We start from the raw sequence: 22,919 nt of genomic DNA on the forward strand, positions 1-22,919 counted from the left end.
CTAGTTCATGACAGCTTATGTTGGCAACATTGAAAATGTTCAGAATGACCAACATCAAAAGGACAAAAGGTATAAAAATGGCGGCCACCAGACAGCGGTTATTTTTAGTTATAGTGCCCATTAGCATTAGCAGTATATTTATTAAGGTAAATATAAATTATATTTATATGGTAGAACGGTGTCGCGTAAACCGTATCTCTCAGTCTCTTTTCGTAAGCTAGAAACCCCATAAAACATACGAAAATGGGACATGCACTGACCGCTCCTATATAATAAACAAACTCAGTATCTGGTATTGTTAAAATCTGGTATTCTAGTCGGGTATAAAAAAATAAATAAAAGAGGGGAAGTGGGGGCGGCAAACACGGTCGCTCGCATCTAATTTTGGGACTCCGAAGCCGCCAAAATAACGGGGCACCGCCGCCTCAACGTGAGCTCTGCGCGCGCGCCACCTCCTGCCCGCATAAAACAAATTTCGATTCTGATTTTTATATGATGCAAATGTTCGTTCACTCTTGCTCTCTCTATCTATCTCTCTTTACTGGGGCTTCGTTAGTTAGTATTAAGTCCGTGAACGTCTGAACGTGTGTGTGTGTGTGTGTGTCCGGTTGTGAAATCGCGGAATTACGGCGGCGGGGCGGCATCTATAGCCAGCCAGCAGTCGCGAACTCAGGCGCCTCTGGTCGGAGCGAAAAAATGCCTGGAATGTCGCGGATTATTATAATTTAATTTAACCCGTGCGTTGACTAAGATAAACAATTACTTTTATTAATTAAAAACACACAAAGAGTTTAGTTGCGGCACGGTACAGTCCCGCGCGGTGGTGTCTTTTGTTATAAACTTTTCATCGTAACAGACGCAACAGGAAAACATTAAGATTGTTTATAGGTAAATACGTTTTCTTTATTTATAAATTACTGTTAGGCCGTACGAAACGTAAAACGGGGTCGTCGTACCGCGTGAGAAACTTTCTTTCAAAGATATACGACACGATGCGATTGAGGAAGGCCCACGGGGCCGAAACGCCACCTCTTCCAAAAGCGAAAAGGTCACTAGGAACGGAAGTGTTAATTCGTTTTATTGCTCTTACGGCGCAGAAATGGCCGTAAATAGACGTTATTATGCATGTAACGCTTTGTAATTTGTTCTCGTTTGTTTAGTGTAAGAGCTGTAGGTAAATAGGATTTTTTTATACGCGTTCAAACGCTTTATATATACATATATCTGAGGCTTGGAAAGTATTTAAAAAGCGACCATTTTGTTTTTAAAAATGGCGCCCGTTCGCCATATTGACATTTGCAACTGTCATTAGTTTTGGTGACAGGTCTAAATGCTCGATACTTTTTTCTTATATTTTGCTGAAGAAATTCATAGAAGGCGTTGGATATTGTGCTTTTTTTTTAGAAATCCATGTACATCATACTTGACAGTTACAATATTTAAATAACATAATATATATGTACTAACAGTGTGTACTGTAATTAATTGTATAATATACGCACTACTATAACATTTTTAATAAAAAATATGTAAGATGTTGATACTAATAATTTATATAGGAAAGTTGTACTAACTTATATCTAATAGCTTTTCTAGGTTAGGTTTTGTTGACAGCTGGAATTTAAATGTATGTGTGTGTGTGACGTTGAACACTATTCAATTTTTTTAGGAACTTTGAATTGTTGCTAAAAGCTGTCTTGTAAAATTCTTTAAATTACGTACGAATAATGCCAAATACCATAGTCTTTGGCCATGCAAGGTATGTACATTTTTTTTTTGGACAGTTGTACTTTTTTGGAACAGTGTACCGTAGGTAATTGTACAATTTCTATAAGTATGTTGTACAAGAAACTTTATGCGTGGCCAGAGTCTACGCGTATGTATGATGTTGATATATAGCCATTATTGCCCACGCAAAGGACACACATTTACATTTTTATATATAAGTAATAATTGTACTAACAATTTAAGTAAATTGAACTAAAAAACTTTTCAAAGTTTTCTAAGTTAGGTCAGTTCCTCTAATTATACATAAAAGAACTTTTAGTGACGTAATGACAATTTCGTCGACAGTAATGACACTTAAATGACATGAGGTTGACAGCCGAATGACGTTCGTACAATTGACAGTTGACAGCTATATAATGTGACATTCAAAATAATAACTTTATGACGTCATGATTTTCACAGTAATGACAGTTAAATGACGAGCCTTGACCGCTGGAATTTAAATGTACCAACTAGTAATTTTTAATACATTGTGTCACTCTTATAAAAAAAATTATAAAATATTTGATGTACATATTTGTAAATGTTTATACTTACAATTTACATGAGAAAATTGTACTAAAAAGCTCTGCATCTAACAAAATGTCTAAAGTTTCTCTAATTGTACACAAAACAACTTTAAATGATATAATGGCAGTTTCGTTGCCAGTAATGACGCTTAAATGTCATAACATTGACAGTTTACTTGACAATAATGAAAGTTGAGTGACTCTCGTGCCAGTAATGAATAATAACTAAATAATACGAATTCACAGTAAAAACAACGTGATTTTGACAATAATGGCAGGCAAATGACGAGTCTTGACAGTAATGACAGCTGGAATTTAAATGTGTGTGTGCGTGTGTGTTTTACGTTCTTTTAATTACTTCTAAATAATGCCACACACAAAGTATTTTTTTGGAATTTTTTTTGGATTATTATATTAACAGTGTGTATTGTAATTAAATGTACAATTTCTATAAGACAATTGTAATAAACTCTCTATCTAGTAACTTTTTTAGGTTAGGTTGGCTTAGTTCGTTCTAATTATACACAAAAAAAACTTGATGAGGTACTTTAACAATTTCGTTGACAGTAATGACATATGTTGACAGTTGCTTGACAATAATGACAGCTTAATGACTCTTGTGCAAATGACAATTGACGGCAATGACAGTTGAATGACTGACGTAATTTTGACAGTAATGACAGCTGGAAAGTAAATGTGTCTGTGTGTGTGACCTAATTGCTACAATTAGGGCTATGCTACATATTATGCAGTAAGAACCGAAAAATCTGCAAAATCCGCGCGCCCCATTTTAAATTTTCACGAGTTACGACACATCCGAACGGCAAATTCTGCGGGCGCCTTTCATTTATCAAAATAATAAGACGCTTTTGCGAATTCCTGCGAGATAATTTGGCACAGATTTCTCGTTGTTTTTTTTCTCGTTCTGTTCGCTTCTGCAACCGTAGAAAATAACATTATAACCCGTTTTATGCGACTAGGAAGAAAAAAATGCTAATTCGCCATAACTGTACTTTATAAACACAATAACAGTTTGTTATTACAATATGATTAACTTTTACTTTATAAATATTGTGACCTGCTTGCTAGAAATGTCGCAGCACGATATTATGATATATTATGTAGCGGCTATAACATTAATGAGAATATCTATTTTTTATTGACACACTATGCATTAGAAATGTCATTTGTCATATTAGTTTTACACTGACAAGACACTTGACAAACCACTTATGGTCAAAGTGACCTAAGAAGAAGAAAATAACCGATGACATTTGACAGATCATAAAGCAATCGCCTCGGTCGTTTGAAATTAGAATTAAGAGCCATCAAACAAAAATCGATCGTTAAATATAACACCGGTGACGTCATCGACGGTCCTAAAAACCTGAACGGACTTAAAAATTGTTTTTTTTTTTCTAAAAATACGATCGGTTGTTTGTTCGTGGGGATTTTATTAACTGAATTTATGGCCTCTGAACGCATCTATCGACTTCCGTTAAATAAATAGGCCCGGCGAACAATGACGTACGAGCAGCTAGAAATAACCGCTTTTTTTTAATTGCATAATTCTATAAAAAAGGCCACATTAGCGTATTGGAGATTAGCGGATTGGAATTGTCACTGTCATAATTATGTCTTTGACAAGTGACAGTTACCTTGTTTTAGTTCCAACAGATGGCGCCGCGACGTTGACGTAATTCCCATTATGTATTTAATTAGGAAATAATGTGCGACTTAACCTTGTAATATTCAGCCTTATTTGGGACACCCCGTAGAAAGAACCTGTGGTCACAATGAGTATTGTTTGGCTTGATGATTAATATTTGGCTAATTATTGTTTCGTGATGCCACGATGTATTTATGTGTGTTAAGCCAAATTTGGCCCTCCAGATATACGAATTCTTATCGCTAGGATTTTCTAATGTAGATAAATTTTTTTTGAACCTAATCTCGCTTTCGGTATTAATAATAATTTGCTTATCTTAAATTAACACTGGTGCAAAATGTTGGTGTATGGTGCGTGTCAAATTCCTACATAAACATAAACATTTTTTGGTTTCAGAACATCCCTGGGAGATGATAAAAGTGGACGAATCCGACCCTGTGGGGGGTAAGTAACCGTCAGTAATTAACCAAATAAAATAATTTTGTCGGCAAATGATACTATAGCCAACACTAAAGCACTGTCACGCGATGGATTTATTTATGTAATTTCAGATTTTCTTATCATATAAAGTGTGCCAAATTGACCATCTGCCAAAATTCCACGTTCAATTCAAACAAACTATTAAGTAATTCCCGAAAAAAAAAAGCATCGGTGAGTCAGCAGCATTCGCCGAACGAAAAGTAAATTCTCCAAAGGAATTCCATATAATTTCTCTTATTGGTGCGATTCCTTTTTTTCTCAATTAAACTGGGCGTGACCGTGTAAATGGAACGGAATAGATTTTTGGATGCGCTCCAGAATTATTTTATAACCTTCACCCATAATCTAGTATTTATAGTACAGTTTCCGCCTTGGAATTTAATAAGATTACACCAAAATATGTCCCTGAATCCTCTCTCTTTCCTTGTTTAAATGTAACCTGTCACTTGTCACCGCTGTCTACGTCACATTTGACAGTCAGAACTGTCAAGAAAAAGATTTTGGTAAAGGTCAAATTGCATATAGGGAATATTCTCCGTATATTATGTAGGAAAATGTACAGTTTTAGTTTATGGTGCCACACATTGGTTCATAGCCAAAAAGTTGTTATACCTTTGTTTAAAAAAACAAAAAAGACGTAAATCACAGGTACCCAGGTGCCAGGAGGTACATCAATTGTTTCGCACCGGTAGAAAAAGAAAAAGGAAAAAACAAAGAGACTTGCGAAAACAAAAGTGACGCACGCAGAATACCGAAGCGCACGATCGCGTCACCGATGATTGAAAACAACACAAAAAAAACCTGCGTAATCGGGCATGGCCATCTTTATTAATGAAGTACTGAGATGCATCGTGGGCGGCTGTGGAAACTTTCGTTTGTTTATCTTTCGTTCCGGTCGGGTCTATTTAACGTTTTTAACGGCCGTTAGTGAGTGAGTATTGATTCCTAGAAAGATTTATATGCATGCATACGATACATTCACCCACCTATAATATGCGAATAAATTTGGCAATTGTGTACAAGTCTAATTTTTTTTATGGTATATACCATTCAGAGACGTATCACACATGCATGTCAACGTTGAACATATGAGATATTTCTAAGCCTTCTTGATTGTTCTAACATGGCACTCAAGATTTTCAAATTTCCAAACAAATATGTCCTACCTACGTCATCAAATTTGGCTAAAACCCGCAGAAAAACGTCATCGTTTAAGTTAATTAAAGCACGAATTAACGGATGCCAAATAATGTCGTCGATGACCAGGCGAGTATCGAAAAATATTTTTTTCGTGACACCTACGTGATCGGAGGGGTCACCGAATGTCAATAAATCACATTCCCGAGGGCTTTTTGTTGTCCTGTGCCAATAATAATATTAACTTTTTTTCGAACCATTTGTCTTTCTACGCCTTTAAAATAACGACAACAGGGCACGCGCAATTGCGCGTAGTAGAGACACGGCTTTAGGGAAGGTTTGATGGGAAAGTGATAAGTGACAGTTCTGATGACGTTTAAGCTTTGCCATTTTTATTGAAACTTATATTCAAGTCCATGTATTTTATAAATATGCAACCGATTGAATTCCAATAAATTTCTACTAATTTAGACATAGACAACATTTATCTCACGGAACTTTGGGTTACCTAGGCGTACATACGCGATACGAAGAAGAAGAGGACATAATCCGATTTTCATTATTTTTTTTACTTATGGTGCTTTTTTAAATTAAAATAAAGTTTTTCACTCGCAGCATAAGCAAACATTTATTACACGAAATATAAGTGTATTCGGGGATAAAGTCTCATTTTGTGTAGTCACCAGACATCAAAAGATAGTAAATGTGGAGTGAAGAAGAAGCCTTGCCATAACCCTAGATTTTCGTGACATAACCTAAAAGTTTATGTTTTCCTCCCCGTTAATTTAAAAATGATTTTTTCCAGAGAGAACCCCTGGTTGTCTCTGTTTTTTCTAAAAGTATGGACCAAAGGGGAAAAAACTTAATGTACCTATGTATGCATTTTGTAAAAGCAATTGCAGTTTTCATGGACATATCATATCAGTGACATTCGACAATATTTCCATACAAATTTTACTTAGCTACCTGAATCAGCTTTGAGTCAACAAAATATAATTAAGTTAACAGGCAAATTGCAGTACTATGCAATAATAGATCTCCAATAACAGCATAAACAGTTAAAGTACTAATTCAAAACAGAGTAAACTTGTGGGCGCAAAATCATGGACTGAACATTGCAGAATAAACAACCAAGGCAATGATATTCTCCAAAGGACCTTAGAAATTCTATATGGCCCTTAATAGATTTTTTTACTATTTACCTAAAAACCAAACATTTCCTGTGATCTTTTTAGACATAAATAAAAATGTCATAATCTTATTATCTTATCAGACAACTGAAGTTAGCAGTGTCAAGTGCAAGCTTTTGACCAACCTATGCGAGATCCTTGGTCTTAAGCAGTTTAACAATATTCCAAATGTTAATAATAGGCTTCTTGACTGGTTTTTTCAAATTTCGATGTCAGTGTCATCAAAAGTATATCACCGTATATCAGCCCTTGATAGAAAAAGTCAGGTTGATGTGGTGTATACTGATTTCAGTAAGGCTTTCGATCAGATAAATCATAGCATTCTGCTGGAAAAATTGAACAAGCAATTCAACTTCTCAGAAAGGCTAATTTTGTTGCTTTTGTCATACCTTATTGACCGTCTACAGTTTGTTGAGGTGGAGATCTAATACCTTTGTTTCAACTTCTCGAGTCCCACAGGGATCCAATCTCGGCCCACTTCTTTTTATCTTTTATATTAATGATCTTATGGAATTGATTTCCTGCCTTAGACTAGCTTATGCTGATGATCTGAAAATATTCTGATGTATCAATAGTATTTTGGACTGCTTGTTCTTACAGAGTAACTTGGACCTAATTAGGGGGTGGTGCAGTCGAAATCGTTTATGTCTTAACATCTCGAAATGCTGTGTGATCTCCTTTCACCGAACCAAGGATCCTGTTTTGTTTAATTACAATATAGACAATCAAATCCTCTGTAGAAGTACTTCTATTAAAGATCTAGGGGTTGTATTCGACGATAGGCTCACATTTGTGCCACATATTGAACAGACAGTGACCTCCTCGTTGAAACTTCTAAGTTTTGTCATTCGAAATAGCCGACTCTTTAACAACTCAAACTCAATAAAACTATTGTACTTTTCCTTTGTTAGATCAAGACTGGAATACGTTTCCTTAGTGTGGTGTCCTTTCTATGAATGCCATGTTGGCTACATCGAGAGTGTTCAGAGAAGGGTTTTAAAGTTTCTTATGTTTCGTGAGGATGGAATATATCCTGTTAGGGGACATGATCATGATCTGATGTTCGGTAGATTTAATCTGCAATCTCTGGCCATGAGAAGATCAATTCATTTTGTAACATTCTTATGGAAGTTGGTCAATCATCAAATAAATTCTCCTCCTCTCTTGAACGATATTCTATTTCATGTACCATGATTTGCCTCTAGAGCAAATATCACTTTTGCTTTAGATAGAGCCAGTACTAACATTAGGTTTCAAGATCCTGTATATCAAATGTGCAGAATTTTTAATTCAGTATCATCAACCTGTGACATATTTGTATGCTCAGTTACCATAATTCCAACAGTTACCATAATTCCTTTTCTCTTCCTTTTTTCCCTTGTCCCATGAATCCCTTTCTTTGTTAATTCTAATGTTAATTTACATCTCCTTTAATTTTGATATATACATGATGTTACTATGGTAATTTAAGTTTTCCTTATTTTTCTTTCTTTTTGTTATTTAATTTATAGTAATTTAATACTTGTGTACACTTTCAAAACATTAATTGTAGATTTTCCTGTAATTGGGCTTTGCCTGTTGGAAATAAACTGTTAAATAAATAATTTAATTAGTGAATTCCCTTAATGTAATCACCGTTGCCAAAAACTGTATTGATTTATCTGTATTTCCTAACAGAAAAAAGTTTTTTTGGCAACGACGAGAGTAACTTAAAAGCCCACTAATGTCACGCTAATTCGGTCGTAACTATTACTTCTAATTACAAAATGAATCTTTAATGAATCCCAGTGGTGTACAATTTATTAATATTTATTCGCAGAGGTGGACCTGAGCTTCCCTTACAGGGACGTCCAGATCAAAAGAAACATCGATCCAGAGGACGAATACTCTTTAGAGGAGGAAATTGGAAGGTAATATAAACGTCTCTATGGTTTAAGTGAGTTTTCAAGAAATTATTTTTAGGGGTAAATTTGGTATAGTGTACAAATGCAAAGAGAAATCCTCGGGGCTATGTTTAGCGGCCAAATTCATATCCTGTCCAAAAAAAGAGGACAGACGCAACGTGGAGAGGGAAATAGACATAATGAGAACCCTACAGCACCCCAGACTGATACAGATGTACGACGCGTTCGATAATGGCAAAAAGATGTGTGTCATTTTAGAATTGTAAGTTTTTAATGCAACCTAGCTTATTTATTGGCACCACTTTATGTGCTGACCTTTGGAGAGCACATGCATGGTAAACGTTATGTTAAATCGGTATTTTTATGATCTCTTAGTGTATAGTATTATCATATTTAAGAGGCATGGAATGTTTGTAGTTTAATTTTATGGGGGAAAGGATCCATATAATTGTATTTTTTATTTTTAACTGTAAGTAATGGTAAATATTTTTATTAAAGCGCTGTCTTATTGTAAACGTTGGCGTGTGTCCAGAGATGTGTTTTTTTTGGGAAACAATACTTTCAGGGTCATTTGGGTTATAATAGCGAGTTACTTGAAGTTGTCCGTTTATTTTTGGGGGGAATTTGTGAACTTGAATTTTGGTGTCATTGGCACCCTTACTAGTTTAAATGGGAGGTTTATTTAAATTTGATTTTACATATGGTTTGGGTATATATGATTATAACATAAAAGATTCTTGGGTTACAAGAATTTTTCATATATGGAAATGTTCCCTAGGAATAGCCTTAACTTTAAGTGAAATTTCATTAAAATGTCTGGAATAGTTTTTGAGTTATTATGGATAGAAGTAAGATTTTTATGGTAAAAGTGCTTGATGAAAGATGGTTTGACAAAATGGCTGTGGCAAAGTTAATTTTGCACCTAAAAAGATGTTTTTTACAAAAAATTCATCCTCAGGTGTCCCTCTGCACGGTCCTACGAGAAATATTAAAATTCATCAACATCTTTTTGAGTTATATTGAAAAGTGTCTCTATATGTGCGAACATTTCATTTTTGAGCCTTTCATTTGTGGCCCTGCCTAGGCCCACCTATTATAAATCTGATTCTAATTTAGAGAGTTCTTGAGGCACAGGAATTTTTTATACATCAAATTGTTCTTCAGGAATTACTTCCACTATAAGTAAAATCCTTATTAAAATGCCTGAAATAGTTTTTGAGTTATCGTGGATAGAAATTGGATGTTTATGGGAAAAGCTGCTTAACCAAACGTGGCTTAACCAAATCGGCTGTGAATCCATTAATTTTGCCTCCAAAAAGATGTTTTATACAATAAATTCATGCTCAGGGATCCTCCTTTATTTTCCTAAAATAAATATTGAAATTCATTAACAACTTTTTGAGTTATATTCAAAAGTGTCTCCACTTTTCGCCCTGCCTAGGTCCCCTTGTTGTAATTCCAAGTGTAACTCAAGAAGTTCTTCAACCACAAGAATTCTTCATATATCAAATTATTTACTAGAAATTGCCTCAACTTTGAGTGAAAGCCTCATTAAAATCCCTGGAATAGTTTTTTAATTATCATGGATAGAAATTAGATCTTTATGGAAAGAAGTGATACTAAACATTGCTCAACCAAAATGGTTGTGATTCAGTTAATTTTGCCCCTAAAAAGGTGTTTTATACAAGAAATTGATCCTTAAGGATCCCCTTGCATGGTCCTAAAAGAAATATTTAAATTACTTAACATCTTTTTGAGTTATATTCAAAAGTGTCTCTATAAGTATGAAAATTTCATTTTTGGGTCTGCCGAGGTCCACCTCTTATAAATCTGATTCAGAGAGTTCTTGAGGCACAAGAATTTTTCATACATCAAATTGTTCCTCAGGAATTACTTTAACTGTGAGTGAAATCCTCATTAAAATGCCTGAAATAGTTTTTGAGTTATCATGGATAGAAATTAGTTTTTTATGGGACAAACTGCCTTTCAAACATGGCTTTACCAAATCAGCTGTGACTTCATTAATTTTGTCTCTAAAAAGATGTTTTATACAATAAATTCATGCTCAGGGATCCTCCTTTATTTTCCTAAAATAAATATTGAAATTCATTAACAACTTTTTGAGTTATATTCAAAAGTGTCTAAAATTCCACTTTTCGCCCTGCCTAGGTCCCCTTGTTGTAATTCCAAGTGTAACTCAAGAAGTTCTTCAACCACAAGAATTCTTCATATATCAAATTATTTACTAGAAATTGCCTCAACTTTAAGTGAAAGTCCCATTAAAATCCCTGGAATAGTTTTTTAATTATCATGGATAGAAATTAGATCTTTATGGAAAGAAGTGATACTAAACATTGCTCAACCAAAATGGTTGTGATTCAGTTAATTTTGCCCCTAAAAAGGTGTTTTATACAAGAAATTGATCCTTAAGGATCCCCTTGCATGGTCCTAAAAGAAATATTTAAATTCCTTAACATCTTTTTGAGTTATATTCAAAAGTGTCTCTATAAGTATGAAAATTTCATTTTTGGGTCTGCCGAGGTCCACCTCTTATAAATCTGATTCAGAGAGTTCTTGAGGCACAAGAATTTTTCATACATCAAATTGTTCCTCAGGAATTACTTTAACTGTGAGTGAAATCCTCATTAAAATGCCTGAAATAGTTTTTGAGTTATCATGGATAGAAATTAGTTTTTTATGGGACAAACTGCCTTTCAAACATGGCTTTACCAAATCAGCTGTGACTCCATTAATTTTGTCTCTAAAAAGATGTTTTATACAATAAATTCATGCTCAGGGATCCTCCTTTATTTTCCTAAAATAAATATTGAAATTCATTAACAACTTTTTGAGTTATATTCAAAAGTGTCTAAAATTCCACTTTTCGCCCTGCCTAGGTCCCCTTGTTGTAATTCCAAGTGTAACTCAAGAAGTTCTTCAACCACAAGAATTCTTCATATATCAAATTATTTACTAGAAATTGCCTCAACTTTAAGTGAAAGTCCCATTAAAATCCCTGGAATATTTTTTTAATTATCATGGATAGAAGTTAGATCTTTATGGAAAGAAGTGATACTAAACATTGCTCAACCAAAATGGTTGTGATTCAGTTAATTTTGCCCCTAAAAAGGTGTTTTATACAAGAAATTGATCCTTAAGGATCCCCTTGCATGGTCCTAAAAGAAATATTTAAATTCCTTAACATCTTTTTGAGTTATATTCAAAAGTGTCTCTATAAGTATGAAAATTTCATTTTTGGGTCTGCCGAGGTCCACCTCTTATAAATCTGATTCAGAGAGTTCTTGAGGCACAAGAATTTTTCATACATCAAATTGTTCCTCAGGAATTACTTTAACTGTGAGTGAAATCCTCATTAAAATGCCTGAAATAGTTTTTGAGTTATCATGGATAGAAATTAGTTTTTTATGGGACAAACTGCCTTTCAAACATGGCTTTACCAAATCAGCTGTGACTCCATTAATTTTGTCTCTAAAAAGATGTTTTATACAATAAATTCATGCTCAGGGATCCTCCTTTATTTTCCTAAAATAAATATTGAAATTCATTAACAACTTTTTGAGTTATATTCAAAAGTGTCTAAAATTCCACTTTTCGCCCTGCCTAGGTCCCCTTGTTGTAATTCCAAGTGTAACTCAAGAAGTTCTTCAACCACAAGAATTCTTCATATATCAAATTATTTACTAGAAATTGCCTCAACTTTAAGTGAAAGTCCCATTAAAATCCCTGGAATATTTTTTTAATTATCATGGATAGAAGTTAGATCTTTATGGAAAGAAGTGATACTAAACATTGCTCAACCAAAATGGTTGTGATTCAGTTAATTTTGCCCCTAAAAAGGTGTTTTATACAAGAAATTGATCCTTAAGGATCCCCTTGCATGGTCCTAAAAGAAATATTTAAATTCCTTAACATCTTTTTGAGTTATATTCAAAAGTGTCTCTATAAGTATGAAAATTTCATTTTTGGGTCTGCCGAGGTCCACCTCTTATAAATCTGATTCAGAGAGTTCTTGAGGCACAAGAATTTTTCATACATCAAATTGTTCCTCAGGAATTACTTTAACTGTGAGTGAAATCCTCATTAAAATGCCTGAAATAGTTTTTGAGTTATCATGGATAGAAATTAGTTTTTTATGGGACAAACTGCCTTTCAAACATGGCTTTACCAAATCAGCTGTGACTTCATTAATTTTGTCTCTAAAAAGATGTTTTATACAATAAATTCATGCTCAGGGATCCTCCTTTATTTTCCTAAAATAAATATTGAAATTCATTAACAACTTTTTGAGTTATATTCAAAAGTGTCTAAAATTCCACTTTTCGCCCTGCCTAGGTCCCCTTGTTGTAATTCCAAGTGTAACTCAAGAAGTTCTTCAACCACAAGAATTCTTCATATATCAAATTATTTACTAGAAATTGCCTCAACTTTAAGTGAAAGTCCCATTAAAATCCCTGGAATAGTTTTTTAATTATCATGGATAGAAATTAGATCTTTATGGAAAGAAGTGATACTAAACATTGCTCAACCAAAATGGTTGTGATTCAGTTAATTTTGCCCCTAAAAAGGTGTTTTATACAAGAAATTGATCCTTAAGGATCCCCTTGCATGGTCCTAAAAGAAATATTTAAATTCCTTAACATCTTTTTGAGTTATATTCAAAAGTGTCTCTATAAGTATGAAAATTTCATTTTTGGGTCTGCCGAGGTCCACCTCTTATAAATCTGATTCAGAGAGTTCTTGAGGCACAAGAATTTTTCATACATCAAATTGTTCCTCAGGAATTACTTTAACTGTGAGTGAAATCCTCATTAAAATGCCTGAAATAGTTTTTGAGTTATCATGGATAGAAATTAGTTTTTTATGGGACAAACTGCCTTTCAAACATGGCTTTACCAAATCAGCTGTGACTCCATTAATTTTGTCTCTAAAAAGATGTTTTATACAATAAATTCATGCTCAGGGATCCTCCTTTATTTTCCTAAAATAAATATTGAAATTCATTAACAACTTTTTGAGTTATATTCAAAAGTGTCTAAAATTCCACTTTTCGCCCTGCCTAGGTCCCCTTGTTGTAATTCCAAGTGTAACTCAAGAAGTTCTTCAACCACAAGAATTCTTCATATATCAAATTATTCACTAGAAATTGCCTCAACTTTAAGTGAAAGTCCCATTAAAATCCCTGGAATATTTTTTTAATTATCATGGATAGAAGTTAGATCTTTATGGAAAGAATTGATACTCATCATGGCTTACCCAAAATGGTTGTGATTCAGTTAATTTTGCCCCTAAAAAGGTGTTTTATACAATAAATTGATCCTCAAGGATCCCCTTGCATGATCCTAAAAGAAATATTCAAATTCCTTAACAAGTTTTTGAGTTGTATTCAAAAGTACCTCTAAAAGTACTAAAATTTCGCTTTTGGACCTGCTTAGGTTCACCAGCTGTAAATCAGAGTCTAACTGGGAAAGTTCATGAGCCACAAAGATTCTTTATATCTAAAAATTCTTCCTTAAGAATTGCCTCAACTTGAGTGAAAACTTCATTAAAATACCTGGACTAGTTTTTGTGCTATTATGGATAGAAGCTAGATTTTTATGCGAGAAAGTGATATCAAATATGGCTCAACCAAAATGGCTCTACTTCAGTTAATTTTGCCTCTAAAAATGTTTTTTATACAAGAAAATGATCCTCAGGGATCCCCTTGCATGGTCCTAAAAGAAATATTTAAATTCCTAAACAAGTTTTTGAGTTGTATTCAAAAGTACCTCTAAAAGGACTATAATTTAATTTTTGAAACTGCTTCGGTCCACCTTCTGTAAATCTGAGTTTAACTAAAAAGGTTGATGAACCACAAAGATTCTTTATATAGCAAATTGCTCCTTAAGAATTGCCTCAACCTGAGTGAAAACTTCATTTTTTAAATTTATCATGGATAGAAGCTATATTTTTATGGGAAAAAGTGATATCAAATATGGCTCAACCAAAATGTGTATAGTACAGTTAATTTTGCCCCTAAAAAGATGTTTTATACAAGAAATTGATACTCAAGGATCCCCTTGCATGATCCTTAAAGACATATTTAAATTCCTTAACAAGTTTTTAAGTTGTATTCAAAAGTACCTCTAAAAGTACGAACATTTTACTTTTGCACCTGCAGGTGGACCTAACCTGTTGTAAATCAGAGTCTAACTGGGAAAAAGATTCTTCATAAAGCAAATTGCTCCTTAAGAATTGCCTCAACCTAAGTGAAAACTTCATTAAAATGCCTGGACTAGTTTTTTAATTTATCATGCATAGAAGCTAGATTTTTATGGGAAAAAAGTGATACTAAAATGGCTCAACTAAAATGGCTGTGATTCAGTTAATTTGGTCCCTAAAAAGGTCTTTCATAAAAGAAATTGATCCTCAGGGACCCCCCTGCATGGCCCTAAAAGAAATATTAAACTTTGTAACTCAAAAATGAAGTCCCTCTTGTCAACTGATAATGTATTGTTGGGCAAAGATCAAGGGTCTAGAAAGTAACGTGGAAACTATAATCAATTGCTAATAAAATTATTATTTTTTTCAAAATTGCATACTTTTGACTGTAAAAACTGCCCGAAAAAACCTACAAATCCCCAAGTTTATTCGGCTAATTTACAGAATCGAAGGGGGCGAACTGTTCGAACGCGTGATAGACGACGACTTCATCCTTACGGAAAAAGCGTGCACCGTGTTCATGCGACAAATCTGCGAGGGAGTCGACTTCATACACAAACAGAGAATCTTACACCTGGACATGAAACCGGAAAACGTGTTGTGTCTCACCAAAACCGGAAATCGCATTAAGATCATCGATTTCGGGTTGGCACGGAAATTCGATCCGGCGAAGAAACTCCAGGTGCTCTTTGGCACTCCCGAGTTTGTCGCCCCCGAGGTGGTTAACTTTGACGCGATCGGTTATGGCACCGATATGTGGAGCGTCGGGGTTATTTGTTACGTTTTGTAAGTTTTTCCTCTGATTAATCAATTAGGTTTGTTATTGATTTAAGTGGTTTAATAGGTTATCGGGTTTGTCTCCGTTTATGGGTCACACGGACGTGGAAACGATGGCGAACGTCACCGTCGCGAAGTACGACTTCGACGACGAGGCTTTCCAAAACGTTTCGGATAACGCCAAAGACTTCATCAGGAAATTGCTGATCAAGGATCTGAGGTGAGTTTTCATTTTGAACGGAAAAAGCAAGACAAAGACCCAAATTGGTGCCTTGGTGATCGATCGTCATTTTTTTGGATGGTGAACGTTTTTAAAACTAACATTTTATTTTTTTTCTTTAAAGATTTGTTTGTGTTATTTGTGGAGGTGTCTCGAGTAGGAAATGGACTTGTTAATTTTGAAAGAGCCGCCTTCTAATTGTAGTTGTGACTCTTTCACCATCGTATCAAGAAAAAAACTGAAATATCTTTTTAATTCAGGCTAAAACACTAAGGATTTCTTTTAAGTAACATTATTAAACTTTAGTAACAAGCCGGATATAAAGTGCCTTTGCAAGTTTTAAAGTAAAAAAAGTTGTGAAGTCAATGATTTAAATTTTTTTATATGTAGTGTTATATTTATACTGAGCAAAACTGAAGTTCCAGTTTTTGAGAATTTAATTAAAACAATGCTAGAATTGATTCCATGCAATTATTTTCATATTTATTAAATACTCTCATGAAATGAATGGCAGGCAATTTAATAAAATATTGTCTAAAAATTTCGTTTGGGATGCGAACTGCTACAGTCAGTCCAAATTATCCGGACTTCTAGGTAGTAATGTTCAAGAACAATGTTTAAAATGAGCACTCACTTCAAAGCCCAATATCTCAAAAACTAATAGAAATATTCTTATGGGACAGAAAACGAAATGTTCTGAGGAATATTCTATACAAATATTGTCTGGAGTTTAAAGCTGTAAAATACATAATTTGTGAATTATCGGACCTTTTAGGCAGTACTGTCCAAGATTTTTATTATATGTGGGAGTAGCAGGAAGCTTAAACTCTAAAGTCTGTTCGTTATATTACGTTTTTTTTTTTAAACTTCAACCATTTTGGCATGATTTTTAGCGTCGAGAAAAAATTACGCTCTTTCACCATAATATCAAGATAACACTTTAATTTTGTATGTTTATATTAACGACCTTTCGTGATGAACCATTGAGGCGCCCCTTCAACATTTTGTCTTAATTTCAGTTTTTATTTAAAAGAAGAGGTAAAATTAGGAAGTTTTATAATTTATATAATCTTTTTTTATATAAATATTAGCTTTTGTGATTTTTAGGTTAAAGGGGAGTAAAAGTGAGGATTTATATAAATGACATCGATTAATTTTCATCATGAGCCCATATGAAGTTCCTTTGCAATTTCAGTTTTAAAGTGAAAAAAAAGGGTGAAATGAATGATTTGCCCCAAAATGTTTTTTATTTATTATAAATATTTTTCATATTTAATTTTTTTAACATAAATCGAGCATCTTCAGAAGGTTAAACTGTAAGATCTGATCGTTCGAATCACATTTTTCTAAAAACATCAGCCATTTTAGCGTGATTTTTAGTGTCGAGGGAAAATGAGGTTCTTTCATCCTAATATATTACTTACATTCAGGCTTAATCTAACACTCCCATTTCTTTAACAATTTTGGCTGGTTAAGCCACCTTGTATAAAGATATAGCTTATAATCAAGAGGATAAGAAAATTAAAAAATTTAAAATTTAATCGAATAACATAAAATATTTATTTAGTAGGCTTTATCAGTTAAGAGAATTTTAGGGGTAGAATTTTAAATCTAAAATTTAACGATAAAACCAAAATAGTTTAGGAAAGCTTTAAATACAGTAGGAATCAGCTTCAGTCCTCAGTATCCCTATTTCCTAAAACCCAAAAAGATTTTCTTTTAAAAATCCTGTGATTTTGACTTTGGCTTGCAATAATTTAACTGAAAAGTCTAGGACCGCTATACTTAAAATGATTCTGTCCTCTAGATTTTGATGTTCGGTTAGTTTTTACTAATTTGTCTAATTTGATTCGAGTGTTATGTATTTGATCTACAGATTCACAATAGTTTTTACTTCTGTACACTATCATAGATACCTTTGCTAAAGAGAGAGGTAGAGATAGTATACAGGGCATTCTTAAAATTAAGTGATACATAATTGGAACTATATTTTATATCACTCATTTTCATTTTAAAAGAACAACAGAAGTGAGACTTACAATTTATATTCATTAAATTTCGTAATGTGGCATTGAGGCGCCTCTTCACCATTTTTTCAGTAAAGAAATAAAAAAAAAGCAAAGTCATAAGAGTAAAATTAGGAAATTTTATGATTAAGTTTTTTTTTTATGATTTCCGTCTTATTATATATAGGGTATCAAAAGACCTACAAAGTATGGAAAAAAAACTAATTAGACATTTTCGTGATTTCTACATTCCAGCTCTTTCATCATCGTATCAAGATAAATTGGCACAATCTAAGGGTTTTTGGCACTTTAGTGATGAGCTCCTTTATCATTTTCTTAAGTTAAAACGGTTACTTTTACGTTAATATACGGTGAGATTTTTCATCTGAATATCTACCTATAACGAGTGACACAGAAAAATGGGAACATTTTTATTTTAACTATTTTTTTTTAAATAGAAAGTATGTACTGTATAAACTCTTTCTTCAAAAAATCAGAAAAGAGACGTTGGACATGGAGAAGCCCGAACTCAAATACGAAAAACGAGATCGACTACGTACTAACCAAGAAAAAGCTTACTATAAAAGACGTTTCGGCCCTAAATCGCTTTGATACTGGTAGCGATCACAGGTTGGTAAGAGCTAAAATAGAAATAAACGTGAAGAGTGAACGAAATAAGCTAATCAAAATACAACCATTTCCCACATCAAAAACAATCCAGGAAAACCGCCAAAAATTCCAAGCTGAACTCAACAAGAAATTGTCTAATAAAGAAGCACTGAACAGCTTGAATATAAACGACCTAGAAAACAGCATAAGTACTGACATTAGAACGGCAGCCAAAAAGATATGTGCCACTACCAAGAAAAAGAATTCAAAAATAAAAAAGGAAACTAGAGAACTCATGGCGAAGAGAAGAAACTTGGAGAAAGGGACTCATGAATACAACGAAATTAACAGATTAATAAAAAGGAAAACAAGGAAAGATTTAAGGTAATACAACACAGAAATGATAACGACGATCATCGAAAACAACAAAAACATGAAAGTACTTAAAACACGTAACAATGATGGATGCCTCCAAATACATCAACTAAGGGACGCAAACGGAAACATCAAAGAGGACAGTAAAGATTTAATGGATATCGTGGAAAATTCTACAGCACACTGTACACAGGAGACAACCCAGAACAAGCAATCGGAATTGATGAAACGATTCTCAATGTAGGCTCCGAAGATCTTCCTGACATCACCAGAGAAGAAGTAGAACTAGCATTGTCTCAAATGAAAAACGGTAAAACACCAGGGGAAGATGGAATTACAGCTGAAATGATAAAACTTGGGGGAAGAACTACTGTAGAAGCAATGACAATTCTTCTTAATAAATGTATGACAGAAGGCGTGATACCCCAAGCATGGCAAAAGGCCCAGGTGATTTTACAGTACAAAAAAGGAGATAGGTTGAGAATTGACAACTATCGACCTATTAGTATTATTAGTATTATTACTCCCCCACCCATACAAACTTCTGACAAAGATAGTAACAAATAGGCTTACAGCTAAACTAGATGCCTATCAGTTCCCGGAACAAGCTGGCTTCCGAAAAGGTCATAGCACAATAGAACACATACAATCCGTTCGCACTATAATAGAAAAAGGCAACGAGTACAATGAACCACTACACCTCGCATTTGTTGACTATAACAAAGCTTTTGACTCCGTAGAGTTGTGGGCTATTTTTAAGGCGATGAACAATGCAAGAATCGACTCTCGGTACAAGCAGCTTCTCAAACACATATACGAAAATGCGACAATCACCGTTAAAATCTCGGAAGAGATAGAAACAAACAAAATTCAAATAAAAAGAGGAGTAAGACAAGGGGACACCATCTCCCCAAAGCTGTTTATACTGGCACTGGAAGACGTTTTTAAAACTCTGGACTGGCACGAGAGAGGCATCAAAATCGACGGCAAACATCTGAGCCATTTACGCTTTGCGGATGATATAGTACTCTTTAGCCCGAATATAATAGAATTACAGAAGATGTTGGCAGATCTTCAAAGAAGAATCGAAAAGAATAGGTTTAAACAAGAATTTAATAAAACAAAAGTCATGTCACCTGACAATATTCAAGTACATATAGAAGACCGAATTATTGACAACGTCGAAGAATATGTATATTTGGGACATTGCATCAAATTGGGCAAAGAAAATCAAACTGCCGAAATAAACAGACGTGTTCGTTTGCATTGGGCAGCCACGGGTAAACTGTCACACGTCTTGAGAAATGAAACTATTCCAATTAATTTGAAAAGAAATGTCTTCAATGCCTGCTTACTGCCCGTGATGACTTACGGAATGGAAACGATGACACTCACTGTTAAATCTGCTAACAAGCTTAGGACCACCCAAAGAGCCATAGAGCGGATGATGCTGGGAATAAGCCTGAGAGACCATATCACAAATGAGAGTATTAGACAAAGAATCAAAGTTGAAGACGTCATAACACGCATAGCCCACCTGAAATGGAGCTGGACAGGACGACTTAAGATGGTCAAGACACATCGTTCAATAGAGACCTCGCATACATAAACGCAGCGTTGGCAGACCACAGTTACGCTGGCTCAGTGATGTCAAAAACAAAGTGGGCAACAGATGGCACCAACTGGCACAGAACAAAGAAACATGGAAGAATATAGGGGAGACCTATGTCCAGGAGTGGACTGTGAAAGGTTGTTGAAAGAAGAAGAAGATTTTTTTAATTTTAAATGGGACAATTGGTATATTATTATGTATTTTGATAGAAATTAATATTCTGAGAATAATGATACTGTATTTGTTACTTGTTGCTTTATACTCATAGAACAAATGAACTTTTCAATTTTTAAAATAGGGTGCCATGAATGCGTTGAAAGTTTTATTTTTTAATCAATTAATCTATTTAAGATTTCCAAACCAGCATTTTTTGCCTTTAATTAATTTTTTTCGATAGCACGTTGTTGACAACACCACTTTTGAAATGCAGATTTTTCCCAATCATTTTATATAATTATTTTAACATTTCCCTGACATAAAGTACCCACATAGCAAACATATATTATATGTAAATGCTATGTATATTCATAATATCCTGACGTATATACATACAATGTCTATTTTTAATGCTCTGTTTATTTTATGGATATGAAATAAATATACATTTGTCACACATTAGGTAATACATGGAATATACTACTAGTACGTACTGTGAATATCCTGAATATACTAGATATTTAAACTATATTCAAGAGTTATATTCTATGGATGTCTCATAAACATCTATTATATTCTATGTATCTGTTACATGTATCTTTATAGAATATACAAATACAATTTTTAATATTCCAGGATATATAATAAATATTTAATATATATAAAAAATAGCATAAGTAACTTTAAGGTCTTAAACTAGTTTGTGAGGAATTGAATATTGAGAAAACATATTTTTACTTAAATTCCAAATATATATTTATTTATTCAGTTGTAAGTATGACAAAATAAAGCAGATATTTGTTGGTCAAGAAAACTCTAAAAAAGGAGGAAGGCAAATAGGAGGAAACATTCAGCACAAAAATACTGCATTACATTCACTACAACTTTTAATTTTAATAAAAGGAAGTTCGCGCCGATGTTTGCCATGTTTTTCTGTATTTTTTTTATTTATAAACAAAATTAGATCAAGATGTAAACGCTGTATAAAATAAAACTTTTTTGTATATAAACGGTATATTTCGGGCGGCAGAACATTACAAATAGAAGTAAATATTACAATTACATTAGAACCAATGTAGTTTTTTACATACCTACACTTATAAAACAAATAATTAAAATTATCTATTGTTCTTAAGGCATTCTAAAAAAAAATGATTTTATTGTTTAACTTAAAATTAAATCAAATAACAAAATGTGAAAAGGATGATTGCCTTTGCCAAACGGAGTTTGGAGAGTGTCAACATAGACTGCAACTGAAAAAGGCTATAAAAAAATTGTTTTATTGCACAATATGGCCGCCCACTTTGTCCATGAATACATGGCAGATGCAAGTGAAAATATTCATTAAAAAAAATTCTTGTCTATATTTTAACTCTTAAAATATAAAATAATATACCTGATCTAATCCAATATGGAATTTTCTTAAGATGATAAGTAGGTTCAACACCCAAAATGTGAAACAAACATTACACAATACGCCTTAGCCCGGGATCACCTGCACCGTATTTACTGTACAGCAAATTGCTGTTGTTGTAACAAAACAAAAGTTGTTGTACAGCAAATACGGTGCAGGTGATCTTTGGTTGAATTTTCGACATTGTCTGTTCTTTTTTATTAAAGACATCAAAGTTCCTAAAATGACGCCATTGTCGATGTATGTATCAAAGGTATAGGCGACGATAATGTTCACAAAATACAATTATTAAACACATTTATCACAAATACATTTATTATTTATACTTGAACATAAAAAAATTAAGTTAATCTCAATGTGTAATATATATACATAGAACATACACGATATTTTTTGCACTTTCTGGACTTTATAGGTATATACTGTGGATATCACATGCTATGTGGGTAGTCAAACAAACAGAAAAAATATTAGGTTTATGAATTATCTAATATAAAACTTTTTATATGTATTGTTCGAAATGACCACCTACTTGTCTAATATAGTCTAAATAGTATCAACTTTTTCTTTATTGGTAAACATTTCAAATATTAGCAAATTTATTTAAATAACAAATAATAATTGATAAGATGTCATGTATGTATTATGTTAATTGAAAAATAATTGAATATTGCGTCCAAACGCAGCTTATTATTTAAGAAATCAAAGCTTTCTATGCTATTTTTACGAATTAAATGCGCTTATTTATGTCACTTAGTTTTTTTTTCTTATGGGCTTATTTATTAACTGATTTCAAAAATAATCATATCAAATTATTTGGTAAAAGAAACCGCGTTTCAAAATCAGTTGTTCCC

At 33.4% G+C, this 22,919-nt stretch overlaps 1 protein-coding gene across 3 annotated transcripts in view; it reads left to right on the forward strand.

Moving 5' to 3' along the window:
- Positions 1 to 78: 78 nt before the first annotated feature.
- LOC126740885 (myosin light chain kinase, smooth muscle-like) overlaps positions 79 to 22,919 on the forward strand; it is a 33,388-nt gene continuing 10,547 nt past the window's right edge. For 2 of the 3 annotated variants that reach the window (XM_050447052.1, XM_050447051.1), the window contains exons 1-6: positions 516 to 888; positions 4,363 to 4,410; positions 8,593 to 8,683; positions 8,736 to 8,939; positions 15,341 to 15,682; positions 15,741 to 15,893. In XM_050447052.1, the coding sequence (XP_050303009.1) occupies positions 4,377 to 4,410; positions 8,593 to 8,683; positions 8,736 to 8,939; positions 15,341 to 15,682; positions 15,741 to 15,893 (824 nt within the window). In that variant the 5' untranslated portion in view covers positions 516 to 888; positions 4,363 to 4,376. Of the gene's footprint in view, positions 147 to 515; positions 889 to 4,362; positions 4,411 to 8,592; positions 8,684 to 8,735; positions 8,940 to 15,340; positions 15,683 to 15,740; positions 15,894 to 22,919 lie in introns of those variants that run through there. The other variant, XM_050447053.1, reaches the window with a different exon arrangement.

This window comes from Anthonomus grandis, chromosome 10, assembly GCF_022605725.1.
Source record: "Anthonomus grandis grandis chromosome 10, icAntGran1.3, whole genome shotgun sequence".
In the NCBI taxonomy this organism is placed as follows: Eukaryota; Metazoa; Arthropoda; class Insecta; order Coleoptera; family Curculionidae; genus Anthonomus; species Anthonomus grandis.